This window comes from Crinia signifera, chromosome 2 (genome assembly GCF_055691185.1).
Source record: "Crinia signifera chromosome 2, ASM5569118v1, whole genome shotgun sequence".
Lineage (NCBI taxonomy): Eukaryota > Metazoa > Chordata > Amphibia > Anura > Myobatrachidae > Crinia > Crinia signifera.
Window position 1 is genome coordinate 70,872,804 of NC_139218.1, and position 24,140 is coordinate 70,896,943.

Genomic DNA, 24,140 nt, shown 5'->3' on the forward strand with positions numbered 1-24,140 from the left:
TACTAGGAGTATTCGAAACAAGTCTGTATTACATAGTGTTCCTAGACACTTTGCATCTTGTTGTAATTCTAATCTTGATTTCTTTTCTTTTAAAGCGTTGGAACATGTCACCCTCGACGAAAGAGGTGGTGATGTTTTAAATAAATTGAGCCGTAGGGAGACCTACTGGATTTTTACTATGAACACCATGTCTCCAGCCGGTCTTAACGAGGGTGTCGACATAGTCCCCTTTCTACATTGAACCATCGGAAACCTTCTGCAGATTGGCGGGATACTGTTGTTGGGCTATCACCCCTTTATCCTTGCTATAGTTTGTAGATGGTGAACTTTGGCGTGTGGTTTCTGTGTCGGCATCCTTCGTTTTTACCTTAGCTGGATTTTATGCATATATCTTTTTTGTATATTTTGGTATTTTTGTATTTTTGTATTTTTATATATTTGTATTTTTGTACATTTTTGTATTTTTTATATGTATTTATGTATTCTGCGAATTATTCTGGTATATTGTATGATACCATCTTTGCATCATTGTATCGCAGTATGTTGCACACTATTTGTTATTTTTATGCACGGTCACTTTAAATGTAAATTTTACCTCATGTCAATCAGTGAGTTGAGGGTATTTAAGTGCTTCCATGATTATGTTGGGATACGCCTCCTGACGAAGTCATCTAATGACGAAACGCGTTGGGGCGGTCCTGGATGACGTGTTGACGCTGTGACGTCGTCTGATCTGTTCTTGGTCCCGGCTTGGAGTTCTCAGCTGCCGCCGCGATATCCGTGTCAGCGTGTTGATGCCTGAATCGCTTCTCCGGGTTAATATACCTTTGCATGCCTGCTGTTTTAAACCTTACATGTATGTGACTATATTACTACAGTAAAAGTGTTCTTTACGTTTATAATCACATCGTGCGCTCTCTGGTTTTTTCTCCTACATATACCTGTATATATATATATATATATATATATATATATATATATATATATATATATATATATATATATATATATATATATATATATATAGATTCAGTATTGAATCCCGGCGGTCGGGATCCCGACAGGCGAAATGCCGACAAGGGGGGGACGTGGATCGCCCCCCCCTTGCGGGCTCGCTGCGCTCGCCACACAGCGGGCCCGGTGCCTCGCTACGCTCGGCACACTAATTTATTCTCCCTCCTGGGGTGTCGTGGACACCCCAGGAGGGAGAATGTGTCGGCATTTCGGCGGTCGGGATTCCGGCGTCGGGATTCTGAACGCCGGGATCCCGACCACCGGGAACTGCATCCCATATATATATATATATATATATATATATATATATATATATATATATATATATATATATATATATATATATATATATATATATATATATATATATATACACACACACACACATATACACATACATACACATATATACATACATTTACACATACAAACACACATACACATTAATTCTGTGGGACAGGCGATTTATCTGAGCCCAGGACACTCCTCCCCCCACCCCCAAAAAAATCGCGGCACCCCTCCCCCCACCCGTTAAATTCGCGGCATCCCCCCACCCGCGAAATTCGCGGCACCCCTCCCCCCACCCGCGAAATTCGCTGCACCCCTCCCCCCACCCGCGAAATTCGCGGCACCCCTCCCCCCACCTGTGACATTTGCGGGCACCATCCCCCCACCTGTGACATTTGCGGGCACCATGCATGCCACTTTCAGCAGGGGCTGGCTGCTGTAGCTGAGTACAGAAGTACTCACGATTGATGTCTTTGCAGGAAGCCACTGGAGGAGGAAGGTGCTGCTGAAGGGGATCTGGACACTACCGTACTTGGCAGGAGGAGACAGATGAGCCACTGCAGGGCTCCCGACTGCCGATGCATGTTCTCCTGTCTGCGAAGCTTTCACCCTGTCAGCCGCTGCCAAAGGCCTGCTACTGGGTCACGGGCACGTCCCGGTGTTCTTCAGTCAGTGTGCTGCTCTCTCTGGTGGAGGGGGCGTGGCCACTGCTCTTTATTAGTGAGGATGGTCGGCCGGCCGGAAACTGGACAGAAGAGAGTTTGGACCGGCCCACCGGGAAATGTCCCGGGGTCCCGGTGGGCCAATCCGCCCCTGAAACCATACTTGCCTACTTTTAAATTCTCCTCTCCAGGAGAACCCCGGAAAGGAGACTGTCAGCAGCACTTCTGGGGGCGGGGGTTGATGTAGACATCAACAAATCCCGCAATTGGTGGGTCTTCGAGGGGCTAAAATATCACAACTTGCATATTCGCCCCTCCCAAAAAAAGCCACAAGCCGCAGTAATCAACAATGTTGCAGGGGAGGTGGAAGGAGGGACCTGCGCTATCCGGGAGGGTTGCCCGTCTTCCGGGAGCCAGGAGGGGGGCCCAATTTTTGGCAGCCTCCCGGCCATTCCGGGAGGGTAGTCGCCCCTGATACATATACATTAAAGCAGTATGGATGGTGTAATGGTTAGCATTACTACCTCACAGTGCTGAGGTCATGGGTTTGATTCCCGCCATGGCTCTAACTGTGCGCAGTTTGTATATTCTCCCCGTACTTGTGTGGGTTTCCTCCAGGTACTCCGGTTTCCTCCCACAATCCAAAAATATACTGGTAGGCTAATTGGTTCCCAACAAAATTAACCCTAGAATGCCTGTGTGTGTGTGACAGTGCCCCTGTACGGTGTGGTGCAAGATGGCGTACCTTAATCTGGAGCTGGTGACGGCGGCGGCTTCTGGATTCTTCGCGATTTCTGCTGGGGAACCTGTGGCAGGGAACGGCACAACCCAAGGGACCCACAAAAGACAACGCTACTTCGGGAAACAGCGACAAATATTTATTGAAGAAAAACAACTGCACTAGTCGCTGTGATATACTCCTACACATATGCAAACATCAATAACCAAGACAAAGACATTTAAAGAAAATACTATTAAAGAGAGAAATATTAAAGACAATAATATGACACTAAAATGCTTAACTACACCTGTAATGCTATAAATCAGATTGTCCACTGGGTGGCGCTGCACACCCTGTAACTGCAGTCTCAGATACCATACAGAGTTCCTGAGGGCAATAACGGTCCCACGACGCACAAATCCTCACTCACTGAATTAGGCCCTAACAGTGTGCACACTACTATGAATAGTACAGAACAAATGAACAATCCCCTTCAAAGGGGTACAGGCGGGTTCCCGTTACCTAGGGCAACTCCCTGCGAGGTTGGTGAGGAACAACTGTAAGGGGTGAGGTTGGGTGCAACAACACCCTGGCGATGGGGTCACTGGCTCCGCCAGTGGCTGATGGCACCGGTGGCTAGTTCCCTTTGGCTGGGATAATGGGGCTGCAAAGTAGCCGGGCATATGCAGAGTTTTACACCTCACACCACTGTGAGGGTACTGTTTGGCAGCATGGCCGACTGCTGGGCGGCATAGACTAGCCAGGTACAGGTCAGGCCAACAGTGTCCCAGGGGGACTGGGGTGTCAAGGGTGCAGACAGGAGGATTGAAATACCTGTTTCAGCTGCTGCTGCTGCCAGCTCCTGCTGGTCTCGAATCAGGCCCCTTCTGTGATGGCTGCTGCTGCTGCTTCTTCTCACACTGGGCTGACCTCTGCCCTCTCTGCAGGTCTTTAGGCTGCCAAGTGTCCTCTCTCTCTCTGTGCACAATCTCTGCCAGTCTGCCTTCTCTCCACTGCAGCAAGTTTTCTCTGTCCCGTTCTGCTGGCTGACCCCTGACCTCTCAGCTTCCTGTCTTCACACACTCCAGGGCAGCCAATCAGGGGAATGTCAGGTTCTCTGCACGTGGATGTGAGCTGGGTCTGTTAACCCCTCACATCCCTGCAGTGTCTATGAAGATGCAGTCTTTCTTAATAGCAGCATTGGCTGCAATTAAACCTTTGGGGCACAGGGGGCATCCGGAGTGGACTGCCACATACCTCCCTGCTGGAAATTTGCCTGTCCGCAGGCAACCTAACCTGGGTCAATAAGTTCCGGTCAAAAGCCTCTCAATGTCCATGACAAGACATTTAACGTTGAGAACGAAAACAGGTGAGTACACATACATTCAACACAAATACAAACTACTGCCTCCCTATCACCTGATATCCAATGTGGGCACCCTGAGTCAACCATCCCTCCGCCACAGGACTCCATCCCTCTGCCGGCCAGCTTCTCCACTGCTGTCAACGGATGGCGCCCACTCTCACGACTTGCACTCAGCTTTAGGCATGTCTCGCCTCTCGATCTTGCCTCTTCGACCTCTGTATTGCCTGTTGGATTCTGAAGGCAAATTCCTCTCCAGAGATGGTCGCGTATTCACTGCTCATTACTGGCTTCCCAGCGATGGAATAAATCTCGGCCTTGTCATCTCTCTCTGGTGCTTCTACTTTGGCCTTGGATTCAGGCAGTGGCACAACTGGTTCTGCTGCTGACGGCTCCACTGTCTGTGTCACAGCCATGTGAACCACAATCTCGGGGCTTTTCTGCTGGTAAACCATTCCACCATTTCTTGGCCCTAGGTTCGCCACTCGATAGTCGGCATCATCCATTCTAGGGACGTACTCTCTTGTTGGCTCCGGAAGTTGAGGCCTGGTCGCTTCTTGTCGATTCTGATGGACCGCCTCACTCCACACGACCGGTTTCTCGCTTGAGCTCGTGATGTCAGGTTCTGGTGGGCGGGGCATCTGTCCTGGTCGAGGAGGGTTGGTGTTGACCCTTTCGTTCTCCTGCTTGACCTCTCTCGGTTCAACTCTGCTTCCGCTATATTGGTGGTAGGGTGGAGGCTCTTTACAGTGCGGGTAGTGCCACTGTTGTTCCGGGGCATGTCTATTGCGTAGCACCGGCGTTCCATTCGGCCCAGTCACTTTTGCGGCCTTGGTGCCTTTCTTCCCGCTTGTTAATTCAAATTCGACGGTTTCACCATCGCTAAGGCTCCGGAAGCAATTCTGGGGGTCTTCGTTCTGTATGGCGGTGTAATGGACATAGACGCTACGCCCGTTGTCTGCACGTCTAATGTATCCATATCCGCGTGGCACATCAAACCACAGGACACGACCTGTGATCCTTCTTGGGCCGGTTCGCGGCCTATCGGTAATCTGAGTTACACCGGATGCTCTTGACGCGTTCTGGAACACTGCCGGTGGACCTCTTCTCCCGTGCCTTCTAACAGTCTGTGGGCATACATTGGCTCGGTCACTGTGTAGTCGTTCCGACCTCCATTGGTGATTCTGTTGCCATCTATGCCTTCTGCCACCTTCACGTCGCTGTCTTTCCTTTTCATCCTCCGCCCATTCCTGACGCATCTCACGGATCATCCTGGTCATTTCAGTCATCGCTCCGATGATGGCCCAAATCGAGTTCTGATTGGCTTGGGGTGGTGGAGTGGCGGTTCTTCGCATCTCCTGCGGTTCTGTGTAGTGCGATCGCCACATCTTGCCGTTCACAGGGGTCTTGTGCAATCCTGTTCGTAGACGCCAAGTGTGACAGTGCCCCTGTACGGTGTGGTGCAAGATGGCGTACCTTAATCTGGAGCTGGTGACGGCGGCGGCTTCTGGATTCTTCGCGATTTCTGCTGGGGAACCTGTGGCAGGGAACGGCACAACCCAAGGGACCCACAAAAGACAACGCTACTTCGGGAAACAGCGACAAATATTTATTGAAGAAAAACAACTGCACTAGTCGCTGTGATATACTCCTACACATATGCAAACATCAATAACCAAGACAAAGACATTTAAAGAAAATACTATTAAAGAGAGAAATATTAAAGACAATAATATGACACTAAAATGCTTAACTACACCTGTAATGCTATAAATCAGATTGTCCACTGGGTGGCGCTGCACACCCTGTAACTGCAGTCTCAGATACCATACAGAGTTCCTGAGGGCAATAACGGTCCCACGACGCACAAATCCTCACTCACTGAATTAGGCCCTAACAGTGTGCACACTACTATGAATAGTACAGAACAAATGAACAATCCCCTTCAAAGGGGTACAGGCGGGTTCCCGTTACCTAGGGCAACTCCCTGCGAGGTTGGTGAGGAACAACTGTAAGGGGTGAGGTTGGGTGCAACAACACCCTGGCGATGGGGTCACTGGCTCCGCCAGTGGCTGATGGCACCGGTGGCTAGTTCCCTTTGGCTGGGATAATGGGGCTGCAAAGTAGCCGGGCATATGCAGAGTTTTACACCTCACACCACTGTGAGGATACTGTTTGGCAGCATGGCCGACTGCTGGGCGGCATAGACTAGCCAGGTACAGGTCAGGCCAACAGTGTCCCAGGGGGACTGGGGTGTCAAGGGTGCAGACAGGAGGATTGAAATACCTGTTTCAGCTGCTGCTGCTGCCAGCTCCTGCTGGTCTCGAATCAGGCCCCTTCTGTGATGGCTGCTGCTGCTGCTTCTTCTCACACTGGGCTGACCTCTGCCCTCTCTGCAGGTCTTTAGGCTGCCAAGTGTCCTCTCTCTCTCTGTGCACAATCTCTGCCAGTCTGCCTTCTCTCCACTGCAGCAAGTTTTCTCTGTCCCGTTCTGCTGGCTGACCCCTGACCTCTCAGCTTCCTGTCTTCACACACTCCAGGGCAGCCAATCAGGGGAATGTCAGGTTCTCTGCACGTGGATGTGAGCTGGGTCTGTTAACCCCTCACATCCCTGCAGTGTCTATGAAGATGCAGTCTTTCTTAATAGCAGCATTGGCTGCAATTAAACCTTTGGGGCACAGGGGGCATACGGAGTGGACTGCCACATGTGTGTGTGTGTGTGTGTGTGTGTGTGTGTGTGTGTGTGTACATGTGGTAGGGAATATAGATTGTAAGCTCCACTGGGGCAGGGACTGATGTGAATGTTCAAATATTCTCTGTAAAGCGCTGCGGAATATGTACGCGCTATATATGAAACTGCTAATGAATAATAAATAAATAAGCAGAAATATTGTACATCTGGTTTATAAAAGCAAAGCCTTTCCAGCTTTACTCTCATTTCAATCATCCTGCTGAGAAACTAAGTGAAATATTAAAACTTGATATTATTCTGAAAGATCTTAGTCTGCATGCATTCAAATAATACCAGTGCATTTTAGCTATAATTTCCTTTAAACCACCCACTAGGATCCAGGGATTACTGAGAGCCAGCACAACTACACATAATGATGCTCTCTCTATTTTCCGCTATCTACTCAGACTGTCATTATTGAATGGATATTATCCTTTTCTGTGAAACACAGCTACCAGCCTACAAGTCGTGGCCCCACCTCAAGAGAGGCTTCAGTTTAGGATTGCTGGAGGTCTGCGGGAGGTATGGGTTTTGTATCTAGAGCTCAGGTGGGAATGTGCCCTTTAAAGGTTGTGTACTATTGATCCACCAAAAGGGTGTAGGCAGATAGAGCGGGCTGGAGGCACTTATTGATTGTAGTCAGCCAAGCATTCATCATACAGGCTGTACAACATACAACTGTCAAAGAATAAAAAGCTATAGCTACCATGAATAAAGAGAGAATTTGGGGGATAATCAGCTGCAGGGATGACTTTGTGTGAGAGGCCCTCTCCCCGTAAATTATACATGTCTTGCTGAATAAAGATGATGAATACTGAAAGCGGCATGCGGTTTATCACAGCATACAGAAAGAGGAGGCTTTAATATTCTCAGCATTGGTGACGTGTAATTGGGCATTCAGGACCACCAGGAAACTGGCTACAAAGGGTGCTGTTTCCATGTTAATCTCAGATTCATGAGCATTCTCGGTCCTCGCGGGAACAGTTGCTATTAAATAATTACCAAAATAACTTTACAGTTTTGTCAATAACATTTCTTGTGGGTTTTTGTGTGCAGTGATACGGGGGCCTTGGGATTTATTACAAGACAGAAAATGAATATATTTACATTAACTGATGGCCTGGTATCTCTCATTCATTTTCCATGGCATATTCTTAGGGTTGCATAATTACAGTATAATGCCACTATCAAGATAAATATTATTTTTATTATTATTATTATTATTATTATTATTAATAATAATAAACTATCGAGACATGTTTGTTTGGAAAAAAAGTTTTGATTAGATTTGTTATGATGCTTCTCCTCTAAATTATATCACAAACTGAGCCATGGAAATTCAGGGCAGTTCTGGATCAATGAATGATCTAGTGCAGGGATGGTGAACCTTCGGCCCTCTAGCTGTTGTTGAACTACACATCCTAGCATTCCCTGCAACAGTTTTGCTATTTGGCAATGCTAAAACTGTTGAAGGGCATGCTGGGATGTGTAGTTCAACAACAGCCAAAGGTTTCCCATCCCTCATCTAGCGGCAGCCCAACATCTCTCATTTTACTGTGATACTGTACCCAGTATTGAGTTTTGTCTTCTGAGATGGAGGGAGCTTTGTCTCTGTCTCCAAGATGGGGGGCTAATGTTTGCCCCATCAGAGACCTGGTGCTGCAACAGATCGTTTGTGGATGAGTTTTGCCTTCTGATATGGGATCGCATTATGTAAATAGTTTCTTCCTTTGAAAAGTACACACAGGGGAAAATTTACTAAAAAGGAAAAGAGGTGATGTCGCTGATAGCAACCAATCAGATTCTGGGGTCCACCAAACCCCGCCCTGCGAATGATGGCCTGGCCACCACCCATTAGCCAGGGCGATTTCCTCGCAGGGCCTGCGAATGAATGTTACACAGTAATTTGATCACATCACATCATTTGATGGTTGGCGGCCACCGAATGATGGTGAAGGTACACGCATATAAAAGTGACTCTGAAGTCACTTACATATGTGCAGACGCTCGAGAGGAAGTGGGTGGGCAGCTGACATCCGGTGATGTCAGCTGGCCGCCCCCCCCGCATCCGTGTCATCGGGGCATTTGCATGAAGAAGCCCAGCATTCTCATGGGAACGCCCATGAAATGCTGGGCATTCCCATATGTAAATGCCCTGGACCACCACCCCACGCCCCCTTTCTGCACACTTGGGTGCGTGGGACCAGTGAACACCCTGTTCGCCGTGGCGACACACGCCCTGCGTCTGCACATGCGCAGAAATGCTGCACAGACGCAAAACATCGCTCCCTCGCATCGCTAGGATGCAATAGAGAAATGACAGAAACCTCTTTTCATTTTTAGAAGCTTTAGTACATTTACCCCTTGATGTTTCGATTATTGTATTTTGAGCAAGCCACATAAAGTCATATTTATCATACAGTATTATATGGTTCTTCATTGGGTGTACCTGAAATCAGTGGCATAGCTAGGTTTGTGGCGCCCCCGCTGTTAATGGGGGGGCGCTCCCCCCCCCCCGGCTGCCCGTTCCCCCTCCCCCCCCCCCCCCCCCATCGCCGCAGGCTTATCTGTCTGCGCGTCCCGGCTCCCCTCCTAGCTTCAATTAATTCTATGCAGACGGACCACGATAAAATGGCCGCCCCCATACTGCAGACAGTTTCAGAGAACTGTCTGCTTTATGGGGCGGCCATTTTATTGTGGTTATTGTAGAATTGATTGAAGCCAGGAGGGGAGCCGGGACGTGCAGACAGGTAAGCCTGCGGGGGATGGGGGCGGGGGCATTAATATAGAACCACAGCCCCCCGGCGCCCCCACATGCACGGCGCCCCCCCGCGACCGCGGGGGTTTCGGTGCTATAGTTACGCCACTGCCTGAAATGCATATCCATGGAAGGATTGCCATAGATATCTCTAACATATGCCAACCACAAATGCAGCCCCTATGGGGTCTGATAATGCCAGGGGCATTATTATAATGGGAGCAGTGTGCATGGTGCACACAGGTCCCCGAGTCCTAGTGGAGCCCATGCCACCACACTTTTTTTTTAAACTAACCCACCTGGGTCCACCGGCAGCAGCAACACTGTTGAAATCACTTGAAAAATGGCCGTCACACCATTTTCCTGGAGATCTGAGCATACGCGGTGGAGTCTGAGTGTTCTAGTGCTCAGACTCTGCTGTGCTACGCTACTTCAGCAGAGAGGAGAGGGCCTGTACGGAGGAGGCCGCACACGGGCCTTCACCTCTTAAAATACCCTTGGCTAACAGCACTGCAAATTTGAGCAGAAAGCGTTCCCTTTCCATTGTTTTTTTAGTGTGTGTGAGGGGGGGAAGGTGGGTTCAGAATGCACAACATAAAGGCAACATGGAAGTATGTCTGACATTAAGCTCCATTCAATTCCCAAAGGATGGTTTTTGCTATTGTACTGTATATGTAAGTTTTACTGTACATTATTAATAATATGGTATGTTACTTTTGACTCAACAGTGGTCTCCATTTTCCTGCTGGGACCTTCAGTGTCCTATTTAACACTGAAGTGACATCATGAAATAGAGTGTGTAAAACATATTAATGGAAAAGACACTGATGGGAAGTGATTATATAAGTGAATTCCATAAAATGGTTGCACTTGGTTAAACATCATTTATGCTAATGTGTTGCTATAGCTGTTTTACTAACACTCAGAAAAAAGGAACATATGGATTTTATGGACTGAGAATAATCATGTCACATAGATATATTTATATTTTAGTTTAAAAAAAGCCAAACTGATGACAAATGTAAAGCATTCAGAGACGCTTGCATAAGATGCTACAGTATAATTCCAGACTGCACCTCATTAAGTAATTTATTGTAAATGTTTTTTATCTCCATTGTTGTCAACAGGTGCAAAACATCAGTTTATCAGAAGGTGAGACAGTAACGGTGGAGAGCCTGGAAGGAGTGGAGCCTGTGATCCTTGCTAATGAATCCTTTCTAATGAGGGGTCAGGTGATCCGAAGTCCAACCAATCAAGTCATGGTGCATTTCCAGAGCTTACAGCCAACCACCAACCCAGGCAGTTTCCGCTTCTATTACCAAGGTACTTTAACGCTTCTGTTTTACCACTGACCTTTATTTATTGTGGCGCAATTAACAGTTTTGCCGTATGAACAGAACACTTAGTAGTGAGCATTCTAGAAATTGTCAAAGACAAATATCATGCTTCAAAGTCTTCTCTTTATGGAAACAATGTGTTTCATACTATAGTGATCTCAGTCAGATGGTGCATGTATTCCAGGTTCCCTGCTCTGTAGGTGATGTCAACTGCATAAGCAATAAGTGTCTTCAGCCATATGTCCTTCTTTTATAGGCAGTGGTCTCTGGACTTTGATGCAATACAGTATACCGGAGTTTTCCAAACTCTGACATTGCAGTCCAGGTTTTAAGGCTATTAATGCATGCATGCTTCCCCAAGGAGGGACACTTGTGCGAAATCTATGTATATCTGTGTACAGTAAGTGTTCTAGTTGTCCAGCATTTATATCAAAGTTATCTGAGTGTTTGCAATATGAGGGATTAGCTGGAAATGCACCAGGTGCAAACAGCAAAACATCACCATTTACCACTTTGGAACAAATTAACTTTCATGAATATCAATATTTTTATTTATTCCCCAAATATTATATTAGCCTAATTTACAGTATGTCTTACATTAACCATGGGTCCATCTTACTGCTGCTAATTACATGAGTATGTTTTGGGGCTTCAAGTTGCTATTATTGGTTCAAAACTGTTGGGAATTATGCATTATGTGTAGCTGGAAGGAGATGCTTTAACAATTACATTTTACAATTCATTACAAATCTGTATGCTCCCCTGCATAAATGGGTGCAAATATCGTAATAATAGTTGCACAGCTCCACAAGATTGCACTATGTATCTCTGCAGTCCAGGGTTTTGCACTTTGTAATATATAACAACCATGTATTAATAGCTGCACAGCCCCACAAGACTGCATTATATACCTTTAAACCTGAGTTAACCCGGGTGTTTCTGCAGTATAAAAGCGTCATAGTCACGTTTCCCGGGTGGAGCAGCTTGGCATCTCAGGGTTGAACATGGCTGTGAACTGTGTTGCTGTGCAATGTGAACGCGTAACCCAGGTCAGGCAGTCCGGGTCCCGTTCACACTATGGAGGAGGCAGTGCTTGGAGACATCATCAACTCCAAACGTTACCTCCTCCCCTGTCCCTGCTGAAGCCCGCGGCTCCGCCCCACCCCCATTTGACATCAGAGATCTGGCAATAACCCAGGTTGCTGTGGGATCTTTGAGAACGCAAATGCCGGGTCACTACCAGGACGGACTGGTATCCTGATTCCGTGTGTCCATTTTCAGTCTGAATGGAGTATTACTCTGTATCTCTGCAGTCTAGGGTTTTGCACTGTGATATAAAACATTGGTGTAATAATAGCTGCACAGCACCACAAAACTGCACTACTCTGTACCTCTGCAGTCGAGGGTTTTGCACTGTGATATAAAACATTGGTGTAATAATAGCTGCACAGCACCACAAAACTGCACTACTCTGTACCTCTGCAGTTGAGGGTATTGCACTGTGATATAAAACAACGGTGTAATAATAATAATAGCTTCACAGTCCAACAAGACTGCATTACTCTGTACCTCTGCAGTTGAGGGATTTGCACTGTAATATATAGTACCCTCACTGGGCTGTCTCATCTACAACGCTGACCAACTGCTTGTTTCTCCTAATGTCTGTGTGTACAGTATGTGAAATCCCCTCCGTCTGGTGTGATTCTCATTCTTTTTCACACGTACAAAGAACATGTGGGCCTAAGATATACCCCAAAAATAAAACCAAGAGAAAATATTTACAAACAAAGACAAACATAGCCGTCATTAGAGCCATCTGCTTCCAGGGATTATAAAGAAATGGCTCTTTGGTTGTGTATATATTTATATACCAAGTGGCTGATCACAAAGTTCTGCTGTATATGTGACTTAAGGCTCTATTTATAAAACAGTGCGCAGAGTAAATAAAAGAGCCTGTTTACTGCTCTGTATAATGTATCCAAAGGCTAACGTATTTATTAAGCGGAAAACAAAGCTTGGGGTCCTCAGCCAACGTAACTTATACACGGGTATGAGGTCAGCAAAGGCTGGCAGGTTAGCAGCAGGCACATACTGTACTGCCTTGTCCTTTTCATGGCAGGATTAGGATGCCATGAAACTTGCCATTGAGTGGGGGTTTAGCTGAAGCTCCCAGAGGTACACTGGGGCAGATGTATTAAGCCTTAACAAGAGATAAATGCAAGGGTGATAAAGAGAGATAAACGTCCAGCCAATCACATCCTTACTGACTTTTTTCAAACACAGTCTGTAACATGGCAGTTAGCAGGTGATTGGCTGGATGTTTATCTCTCTTTATCACCCTTGCATGTATCTCTTGTTAAGGCTTAATACATCTGCCCGACTAACTTTTAAAATTGTAGAACAAATCATGATGTATTGCAACTACAGTATGGCCCTTATTCAGGTCCGTTGGCACGGGGCTCGATGTTTCTTATATGCTCATGTGCATCCGCCTGTTGCGTGCGGCCACGGAGAACAGATTATTCGCCAGGTACATGCAAGCAAACTTGCAGGCAGGAGGCGGAGGGGGGCGTGGGGCAGTGGGCTGCCCCATTAACATATGGGAATGCCCAGCGCTCATGCTAATGAAAAACAGGTGGGGGGGAGGCAACTGGATGTCAGCGGTCCGCCTACTCACCCCCCCCCAAACAGACACGGGGGGTGGGCGGACAGCTGACATCGCCCACCCCCCGAACAGACACGGGGGTTGCTCTGAGGCTACCTTACAGAGGTGTGAGCCTTCGCCATCATTCGATGGTAGGCGACCATCGAATGATGGGGATGGATCCCACCAGGCTTACTGTGTAACATCCATTCACATGCCCTGCTTGCGAATTTTCCTTGCAAATGGGTGGCGGCCAGCCACCATTCATAAGGCGGGGTTTGGTGTACTGACAAGGCTGCGAATTCGCAGCCTTGCGAATCAACCAGAATAACCCCCTTTTTGCAGCACCAATAATATATAATAATGTATACGCCAGGGTCTACTTAAATTATGGACAGCAATGGTTAGTACAGTATCTCCATTATTACTACATAATAAATAATCTGAATCTGGAGATATGTATCCAGTTCTGTGCTCTGAAAGAAAGCATACCTGTAAACACTACGATTCAATAAAAAAACCAATGTTCTCTAAGACTGATCTATTAAATTATACTTCTGAAGGGTAATGTGAATCATCCAGTATACCTGAGACATTGATGTTTATTATTGGAACAACAAGGGGCCTTTTTGAAGAGCATGTCCTGTATATAAGAACAAGCCAGTACACCAAATACTCTCCTTGATAAAATTCCCTGATGACAGATAAATATGTTGGGGATTATGGACAGTGACTAATGACTGTACCTGCCGCGTGACTGTACCTGTCGCGGGCATCTCAGGTGAAGTGCTGTCTTATTTGGGTTGTGGTGGCACAGTGCCTATTTATTGAGAGCTCACACCAACATACTGTCTGGGAAAGCAGCTGAGGACTATAATGTCCAATTTTCTATTGGCCCTCACCTTAGGAGTTGTTTGTTAAATGTTAAGTGTATGGGCACCTTTAAAGTACCATATCCTACAAAGATTGTGTTTTTTCTTTTTTTCATGAAACATTCCACAGGCACAAATATGGGACTGTGGCTATTTTTTTATTTAAACAACTATATATATATTTTTTTTTAGTATTCTACATTATAATAGTGCATTAGATTGCTTTTTTTGGAAGAGTATAGATTACATTTGAGTATTGGTTCTAGGGCCCTGCAGTGTGATTTCACCAAAAAGATCTTAACTCTTTATTCAGGGGGATTTTAAATGGAATTTTGTCAAGACACGAGAGTTCGTTAAATGTATTACCATGTTATATTCAGGATATTATCATTAAATAGACTGCTAATTAAGTGCGTGTCGTTATTAATAATTCAATATTCTGGCTTATGGGTGCTGAGAGGGGTTAGCTGTTACTAATTACCTAGGCCTGTTGGAGGAGGGTTGTGGGAGCCCAGGCCAGCTACAGCATTTTTCAGTACTGGACACGTCTATGTGGTATTATTTTACACATAATTAACCGTAATTGGCTATGCCCCCTCATTACCTAGGCCTTGTGGATGTCCCAACTGCCCTAACCTCTGTAGTAGTAGTAGTACGTTTATTTATAAGGCGCCGCAAAGTGTCCGCAGCGCCGTACATAGCAAACAAAAAAACAAATTACAAGGTAACATACAGGGTGTGTTGAAAAATACAGTATAAATAGGGGTATAGCTGGTAGAACTAAAATCAGCATTAGTTCAGAAGTAGGTGTCAAAATTGTCGAGGAGACTGAAGATGAAGTAGAGGAAGGGAAGAACAGGACAGAAGCACAGGTTAGATAATGAGGTAGGGTGAGTACGTGAGGAAGGAGGACCCTACTCATAAGAGTTAACATACTAAAAATAGGTGGGTGGACGAACAAAATACAATAGGATAAGTAGGAACGGAGGGGAACGGAGGCAGGATAGGAGGATAAAAAGAGGTTAGGAGGAGGGATAGGCTAGTCGAAAAAAGTGGGTTTTGAGGGAGCGCTTGAAGGAGGTAAGGGAATCAGATAGCCTGATGGGTGGCGGGAGGTTGTTCCAGTGCAGGGGGGCAGCGCGAGAGAAGTCTTGGACACGGGAGTGGGAGGAGGTGATTAGGTGAGAGGTCAGTCGGCGGTCAGCGATGGAGCGAAGAGGACGGGAGGGAGTGTGGATAGAGATCAGTGAAGAGAGGTAGGGAGCTGTGGAGGAGGAGATAGCCTTGTAGGTGGTGAAGAGGAGTTTAAAGAGAACTCGGAAAGGAATGGGGAGCCAGTGAAGAGATAGACAGAGGGGGGAGGCGGAGGTAGAGCGGCGGGAGAGGAAGATGAGCCTAGCAGCAGCATTTAGAATGGATTGGAGAGGTGCGAGGCGGGTGAGAGGTAGCCCAGAGAGAAGGATGTTGCAGTAGTCAAGGCGGGAGATGACAAGAGAGTGAATGAGAATTTTGGTCGCGTCAGTGGAGAGGAATGGTCTGATGCGTGAGATGTTGCGTAGGTGAAAGCGGCAAGACTGTGAGAGAGCATGAATGTGGGGGGTGAAAGAGAGGGAGGAGTCAATGATGACACCGAGGCAGCGCGTTTGGTCGGTGGACGTGATCTTGGTTTCACCAATGCTGATGGAGATAGTGGGAGAAGAGGGGATGTTCGGGGGATGGAAGATTAGAAGTTCAGCTTTAGCCATGTTTAGTTTCAGGAAGCATTGGGTCATCCAGGCTGAGATGGCCGTGAGGCATTCGGAGACCTTGGACAGGAGTGATGGGGATAAGTCGGGGGAGGAGAGATAGATTAGGGTATCATCAGCATAAAGGTGGTAATGAAAACCATAGGAGCTGATGAGGGTGCCCAGAGAGGTGGTGTAGAGGGAGAAGAGGAGAGGGCCAAGGACTGACCCTTGGGGAACACCGACTGGCTGCGGGGTAGTAGGAGAGGAGGAGCTCGGAGTGGAGACGCAGAAGGAGCGATCGGAGAGGTATGAGGTGAACCAGGAGAAGACCGTGCCAGACAGATATGCAGACAGATATGCAACTGTCAACACTGAGGGCCAGATGCACTATGCTTCAAAAGTGATAAAATGGAGAGTGATAAACAACCAGCCAATCAGCTCCTGTCTGACATTTTTCAGTCTGTGACATGGCAGGTAGGAGCTGATTGGCTGGCTGTTTATCACTCTCCATTTTATCACTTCAGTGGCGTAACTAGTGTAAGGCAGCCCCCGCTGCCAGGGCTGCCATCAGAAACTGTGGGACCTGGGACTGACAAAATAGGCAGGGCCCACCAGTGTTAAGGGCCATACACACTACAGCGATCCCGCTGGCGGGGGGGTTGCATCGGCAAGTGCATATACACTTGCTGATGCCGCATACAAGTGGGGAGACAGAGGCAGGGGACAACGGTCATGCTGCAGTATGACATTGTTCACTATGTCCTCCTCGTTCGAATATGCTGGACGAGGGAGGGGGTCGTTAACGAGGCTCGTGTGCGAGAATTGTTAAAGATTGTTCACAATATCGTTCAGTAAGCCCTTTCTGAACAACTTTGTGACCAATATCATCCAGTGTGTGTGGGGCTTTACATGTGTGTGCAGGCGCAACAAATATTGATTGACTACCATAAAAAAAACATTGTTTACAGTGTTTCACACTCACAAAAGAAAAATCTGGTTCTGATGCCAGGTTTTTATTTTGTGAGGGTGAAACACTGTAAACAATGTTGCTTAAACACACACAAACACTACCACAAACACTACCACCAGCCTCAGCAAAATTTTAAAGGCTCAGAGCGCCAGCCCTGCTCCCATCTCCCTGCTGTTAGTATTAAAATAATGAATTACCGTCACACAGACGAGTGGGCAGGCGGGAGGACAGACGGCCACACGCTGCTCTCCCTTCTCTAGTTTTCGGCTTGGCAGCGCCAGCTCCTCATCCTCCTCCAACTGGCACCACGGTGGGGCAGGCGGCCGGGCACAGCATGTGTGCTGCGGGGATAGAGCTGCCTGGGCCCTACCCTCTGTCAGAGCAGTGGGGCCCGGGACTCAAGTACCCCCCGACCCCCCTGTCGGCAGCCCTGCGTGCTGCCACTTGGGGGAGCGAGCGGCAGCGGGGTCTGTGAGGGCGTCAGGCACTGGCACCTGCCCAGCGCATTGACATGCTGCCATCTGCAGCTGCCCGCTGGCTGATTACTGGAGGAGAGTCAGCCGCAGCGCGGGCGCCACGCGGCCATGGCAGGCTGATCCCCCCCCACCTGATTAATTTGCCTGTACACAGTGGCGGCTATTGGCTACTGTGTACAGGATGGGCAAGAGGATGGGCAGGCAGCTTGTCGGATGGGTGGGGGCAGAGTTGTGGGGACTCAGATTTATTTTAGGGGGGGCCTTTCCGTATTTTCCGGCGGGGGGGGGGCACGCATTTTATAGTTACGCCACTGACTTTTGAAGCTTAGTGCATCTGGCCCTGAGTCTGGAAAATAAACTGTAAATAAATAAATAAATAATAGGTTATAAGGGCAATTGCAAATAATTTGCATTTCCTTCTACAGAGAGATGCTTTTCTACAAATGGAGACTATTAAATATAGTTTCCATTCTTACTAGGAGTGGGCATCTCAGAAAAATTGACCAAATATCAGACTGTATGATGTTTAATAAATTGTAAAGAACCTAAAAACTATATCAGGGGATCTCTAGACATCTCTGCTTAATCAATTTACGATTAGAATACAACTGAACATGTGTGGCTTTCTTGGATGATTAGTCCGTTGAAAGCCATTTTCTTCTTCTAAAAAAAAAAAGGTGTGGCTTGGTGTTTCAAAGTTACTGCTGAGTTAAACCGAAGGTGACTGGAACGGTATACATCTACAGTGTCTAGCTCGACATGCCATAAGTTGGCACGGTCAAAAGGTCGACAGGGTCAAAAGGGTGACATTGTCAAGAGGTCGACATTATTTTTTGGGGGGGGGGATTTGTTCATACTTTACCATCCACGAGGCCCAAAAAATGACGAGTGAAGCGAGCCATGCGAGGGCACGAGCTAAACTAATTGAGGGTCCATGTCGATAGGTGTGAACACTGACACCCAAAATTTTTGAAAAACTCATGTTGACCTTTTTATTGTTGACATTTTTACTATGTCGACCTTTCAATCATGTCGACCTTTTGACCTGTCAACCTTTTGCTGTCTAACTACTGACTGTCTATCTAGACACTGTAGATTTATCAATCCACAACTGTCTGGAACAATGTTATCTGTCCAGATGAGATTAAAGTGGAGTTGTATGATCCTAATTCAAAAAGTTATGTTTGTTGAAAGCAAACATTATTATTATTATTATGACTATTATTATTACTATTATCATTATCTTTAACCACAAGAACCTCCTACGAAATGTTAGGCACAGTTTGTGAAGGGGTAATATATTTGGCCACAGGACAAGACGACTGTTGAGCCACCACGGACTTTATGAAAGACCATGCTAGACTGAAGCTTGGTCTAAGTAGTATCTTGCTACAACATGATGATATTCTAAAGCACACATGCAAGTGTCCAGCAAGTAAACAGCTGGGGAAAAAAAATCATAAAGATTTGGGAATGTCCAAGTAAAGGTCCATAACTCCACTGCAGTCAGATATGGGACTAGGACCAGAAAATATTGCGCAGGCCTTGGTATTTGGGGAAGGGTTCACCACTGAAGGGAGTGTAGCTATACCTGGGGTGACCAACTCCAGTCCTTGAGAGCTACCAACAGTTAATGTTTTCCAGATCTCACAGAATCACAAGTGAAGTAATTAGTTCCACCTGTGGATCTTTTAAAATGTGTCAGTGAGTAATGAGTGCACCTTTTCAGCAGCTAGGTTGTCTGGAAATTGTGAACTGTTGGTAGCTCTCAAGGACTGGAGTTGGCTACTACTGAGCTATACCCATTCATGAAGCTTTTTACTATGTTATGTACTCACAGACATAACATAGTGGGGGCTTGGGGATGCCTCTCTTCAGTCCTTGGTCCCTAGGCACACAGGGCCTGAGAACACTGAACCCACCCCATCTCCTAATCGGTACCTTTGCATGGGACTTAAAACATAAAGGAACTAAAGCAGTGTTGTAAGCAGGACTGGGACTGGGACCAATGTGCCTAAATACTGTTAAACTAATACAGAAAGCAAATTCTACTGTCGAAGATAATGCACCAAATTAATTTATCTTATTTTTTAATTAAACAAATAATTATAATAATGTCAAATTTCTGTTATGCCTTATTTGTCACAAATATGTAGGTAGACTTGGTGAGGGCAAGACATTTTACAATTATGGCCACAAATTTTGGAAAAGGGTAGCCTTTGTTTACCGTGATCGTTATATCATTAAGGATTTTGAAAATGATGCACGTATTTGTTTAACAGGCAGTCAAAGCAATGTAAGAGGCATCCTGCTATCTCCTTTAATAGGCTTAACATAACAATTTCTGATCTGTCAAATGAATATTTTGTGTAGAAAAATAGCTTCCGCTTGGAACATTATCTATTTCAAGTACTATCCACAATTCAGACAAGTTCTTTAGCACAGTTAACTATACGTATGCATCATGTTAACTAAATGTAACATTTTATATTTTATGTTAAAATGTTTTTGAAATAAATATTTGCAATTCACCGTGCGGAGTAAATACATAATGTACATACATAAGTAAATAACATAAAAATACAGTTACAAGGTCAAATAAGTAAACATCAAGAGATATTCAAATAAGTTATAAAAGGCTGAGTTTAAAAACAAGAGGGGGGGTTAAAATTAACGGAAGGGGGTGTCAAGGGGTGAGATAAGGGGCATGAGATTAGAGACCTAAATTGAGCTATAGGAATGATGTGAAGTATCAACCTGGATCACCAGGTTCAAATAAGTAAGCATTATTAATTATGGACAATCAATACATGGAGCAGAATGCCTAACATAAGATGTGTAGCAGTCCCACTCCTAAAATTTCAACCATCGCAAACAAGTTGCACAAAATTCCATGTATTTGATGGCGCCTGAGACAATGGGCCTTATTCGAGTTCACTCTTTCAGACAAAATCCTTCTTAGATGGACAAAACCATGTGCACTGCAGGGGGGCAGATGTAACTTGTGCAGATCTAATTAGATTTGGGTGGGGTTTTACTTCAAAGTGAGATCTATATTGCAGTGTTAAAATAAAGCAGCCAGTATTTACCCTGCAAAGAATCACCAAAAAATCACCAAATCTATTTCTATCTGCACATGTTACATCTGCCCCCCTGCAGTGCACATGGTTTTGTCCATCTAAGAAGGATTTTGTCAGAAAGAGTGAACTCGAATAAGGCCCATAGTCCATAGACATATAGCAGTCAATCTTAGAGATAAGGCATAAGGATTTCCATTGTATCTGAATCACCGCTCTAGTTCTATTACTAAGGTGACGCAACAGAAATTTGCTAAAGGCCCTAGTCGGGATATTGGAATTAGAAAGGTACAGTGCTATGTTATATAGATTAGGAAGTCCAAATAATGTCTCTCCAAAGGCCTTGTCACCATACATGTAGGAAAGCACTCCAACAAGTGGAATGATATATTTTGTAGTCAAGTGAAGGATGTCTATATCATTTCTTCAAGATTTTATATTTTGTCTCCATAGTGAGGACACAGGACAATCTACACATAATTTGGGCCAATTTGTGGGGCTTCATATAATATCTCAAAAGTCCCCACTTGGCCAGCAATTGCCACTTGGATAAAGAAAATGTCTCTCATCTGAAGGTATCTTCAGAATTCTGTTTTAGCAATCGCCCATTAGACTGAATTTCTGTAAACTGAGGGATCCCTGGAAAAGACACCAGCTGATTGACCCTAAAGAGGCCAGCCATAGCCCAATATTGGAATCCCACCATCTGTATAGCTGATGTCAAATTAGGATTGTGTATAAAAGATGTTAGGGGAAAATTCAGAGGAAATCTGGAGAGCATCAAAGGTTCTTCCAACATTGAAGGATATGTGCAAAGGTTGGATGAATGAACCTACTACGTAGGTTCATCTGCTATGTAATGGGGGTTGAAATTGTTGGGAAGGGAGTAATGCTGGTATCTGGAAATGCTGTGAGGTAGACATTGAAGGGACCAGTGCAGCGAGGTGGACTGAGATGCGGGGTTACTAAGAGGACTGAGAGATGGAGATTGAAAGTATTAGAGAGGGAGTGCAGGTGGTATGGAGGAATGCTGTGGGATGGATATTAGAGAGGCCTGTGTGAATGCTTAGAGTGAGGTAGAGTAAGTGAGGTGATTATTAAAGGTGTAGTGCATTTTAAGGTGGACACTAAAAAGACCAAAGGGTGCTGTGGGGTGGACAGAGAAGGGGGGATTGTGAGGTTGGATGGCTATGAGAGGGTCAGTTTGTATTGTGGGGGTTAGCGTGTGAGCTATGATAGGATAAGAGAGAAAAGGGGGTCAGTGAGAGCTGTTAGGGGGCAGTAAGGGGAGTTAATGTGTGCTATGGAGGGCAGTTAGTGAAATGGGAGGGGGTCAGTGAGTTTTTAAGGTCAGTTTGTGCCGCAATTGCCTCAGTGATCTATGTATAGAACTTGCAGTGAGAGAGAACTAATTTGGGTAATGAGAGACAGGTGAGGATCCCAATGGTAAGTAATGGAGTAAGGATTAGAGTTAGGCACTGGGGGAGAGAATTAGGCTGCTGTGAGAGGGGGGTCAAAGGTATGATTAAAATACTCAACCAGGTTCCCTCAGGATTCTAAATGTTAGGATGTCTCTGTTGGCGTACAGACTGTCAGGATCACGACCACCAGATTTACAATACAATCCCGAGAGACAGCTATAGAGTGGGCAATTGTGGATATACTGTATGCTGTTTGAACGCAATGAGACCACTCTACTTGCCAAACAAGTTTTCTAATGGAAAAATGTAAAGTATGAAACCACAAATTGATAGTGGCTGTAGGATAATTCATCCTGACCACTTTCATTGGTCTCTACCAAGTTGATAGCAATGAAGAGTATTCTGTGCATACATTGGATAGGATGTATTAATAATTGGCCTGAAAAATATTAGATAAATCCCTGGTAAGTGTGACACCAAGGTACTTAAGTTCAGTGGGATGCCAAAAGAATGGAAATGCATCCTTCAGACCCTGTAAGGTAGATAGTGGGGAATAGATATTTAAAGCCTTAGAGTAAGGGAAATGTAATTTTAAATTAGAAAGATTACCATTATTTATTTATTATTTATTTACAGTTTCTTATATAGCGCAGCAGATTCCGTTGCGCTTTTCAATAGTAGACAGTGATAAAACAAACTGGGTAACAACAGTCAGATTTGGGGGTTAGAGGGCCCTGCTGCAAATTTACAATCTATAGGGATTTAGGAGGGAAACACAAGGACAGGCACCAGTAATAGCATAGCAGTCCCACCAAGTTACAAGTCCAGAAGGGAACGAATAAGGATTATACAGCGCTGGGTTTGTACTAAATAGAGTCTAATACAATTTGACCATATATAAACATTTATTAAACATGATTTAAAACATTAAAAAATAGACATTTTTAGAGAATTCTCTATATCACCAATGGGAATTGGGTAATGGGCAAAAATGGGGAGATATTGCTCCAGTGGGTGGAAAGAAAGATCAGTTCAGATGCACCTGTGATGGCAGAATATTTACCAAGTGATGTTTCGGCAGTCTCTCTCCTGTATATTGTAAAGGAGAAAAGGTGAAGTCCCGGCAGAATCTCCAGCGAGTAGCGGATCCAGATTCACTCAGAAAGACCACAAGGAGTTTTCTTCGGGTTTTAGATAACCCAGGTGTGTCTTTGTATTGAAGAAATGCTGAGATTGTGGATTCCTTGGATTATTTGGCTGGTCCGGGTGGATAAATAAAGTGCAAATGCAGACTTGGATCGGTAAAGTGCAGGTGCAGGTGACACTGGTAGCAGCTCAACGCGTTTCGACGTGTTGGCACGTCTTCTTCAGGAGCAGTAATGACTGGTATGTCAGAGGGAGCTCTATATATACCTTGAGTTAATTAGGGGGGTGTTGCCCAGGTAAAGTGGGTGGTGATATTATTCCCAATTATTTAAACACAGTAAATACATATAAAAGCAGTTAATTCAATATACATAAAATTAGTTAAAAAACTTGTATGCACAGGAGTATAGGTATCTAATAGTAATTCATTAAATATCATCATAAACAGTGATATTGTACGTTTTGTATTGCAAGAGAAGCTCAATAAAGTTTCAAATCACGTGACCGGAACAGGTCACGTGATGTACACAATGAAAGAGAAATTTCTATATGTTGTCATCTATAGCTCTTAGAGACAAGATAAGTACCTGCAACATTTCATCCAAAGATCTAAACAAAGATGAACTATCATTATTAGCGAAAGGTTTAAAATACGTTCCTTCCAATGATCCAAATATCTTTGAATTATATGTGGAACTAAATAGGTATATCCGTACCCTTTGTCGCAAAAGGTACTTCGCCAATAAAAACTCAGCCCATGACATAGATAACAGCATGCCCATTGTCCTTGATGCCTCAGACGATCCAGCATTAATAACTTTACAGGAACTTCTCTCTGAAAATAATCCAGATACCAACAAATCACCCACAATTAAAGTTTACGATATGTCTTCCAAAACCTTTAAAAGAAAGTCAGAATTCTTTCCTATATCT

The 24,140-nt window shown here is 45.3% G+C and overlaps 1 protein-coding gene across 1 annotated transcript in view; it reads left to right on the forward strand.

The window, feature by feature from the left end:
* Positions 1 to 24,140, forward strand: part of SEZ6 (seizure related 6 homolog) — a 519,872-nt gene that overhangs the window by 361,789 nt on the left and 133,943 nt on the right. Inside the window, exon 4 of the mRNA XM_083172348.1 lies at positions 10,665 to 10,860. Coding sequence (XP_083028474.1) covers positions 10,665 to 10,860 — 196 coding nt within the window. The remainder of the gene's footprint in view (positions 1 to 10,664; positions 10,861 to 24,140) is intronic.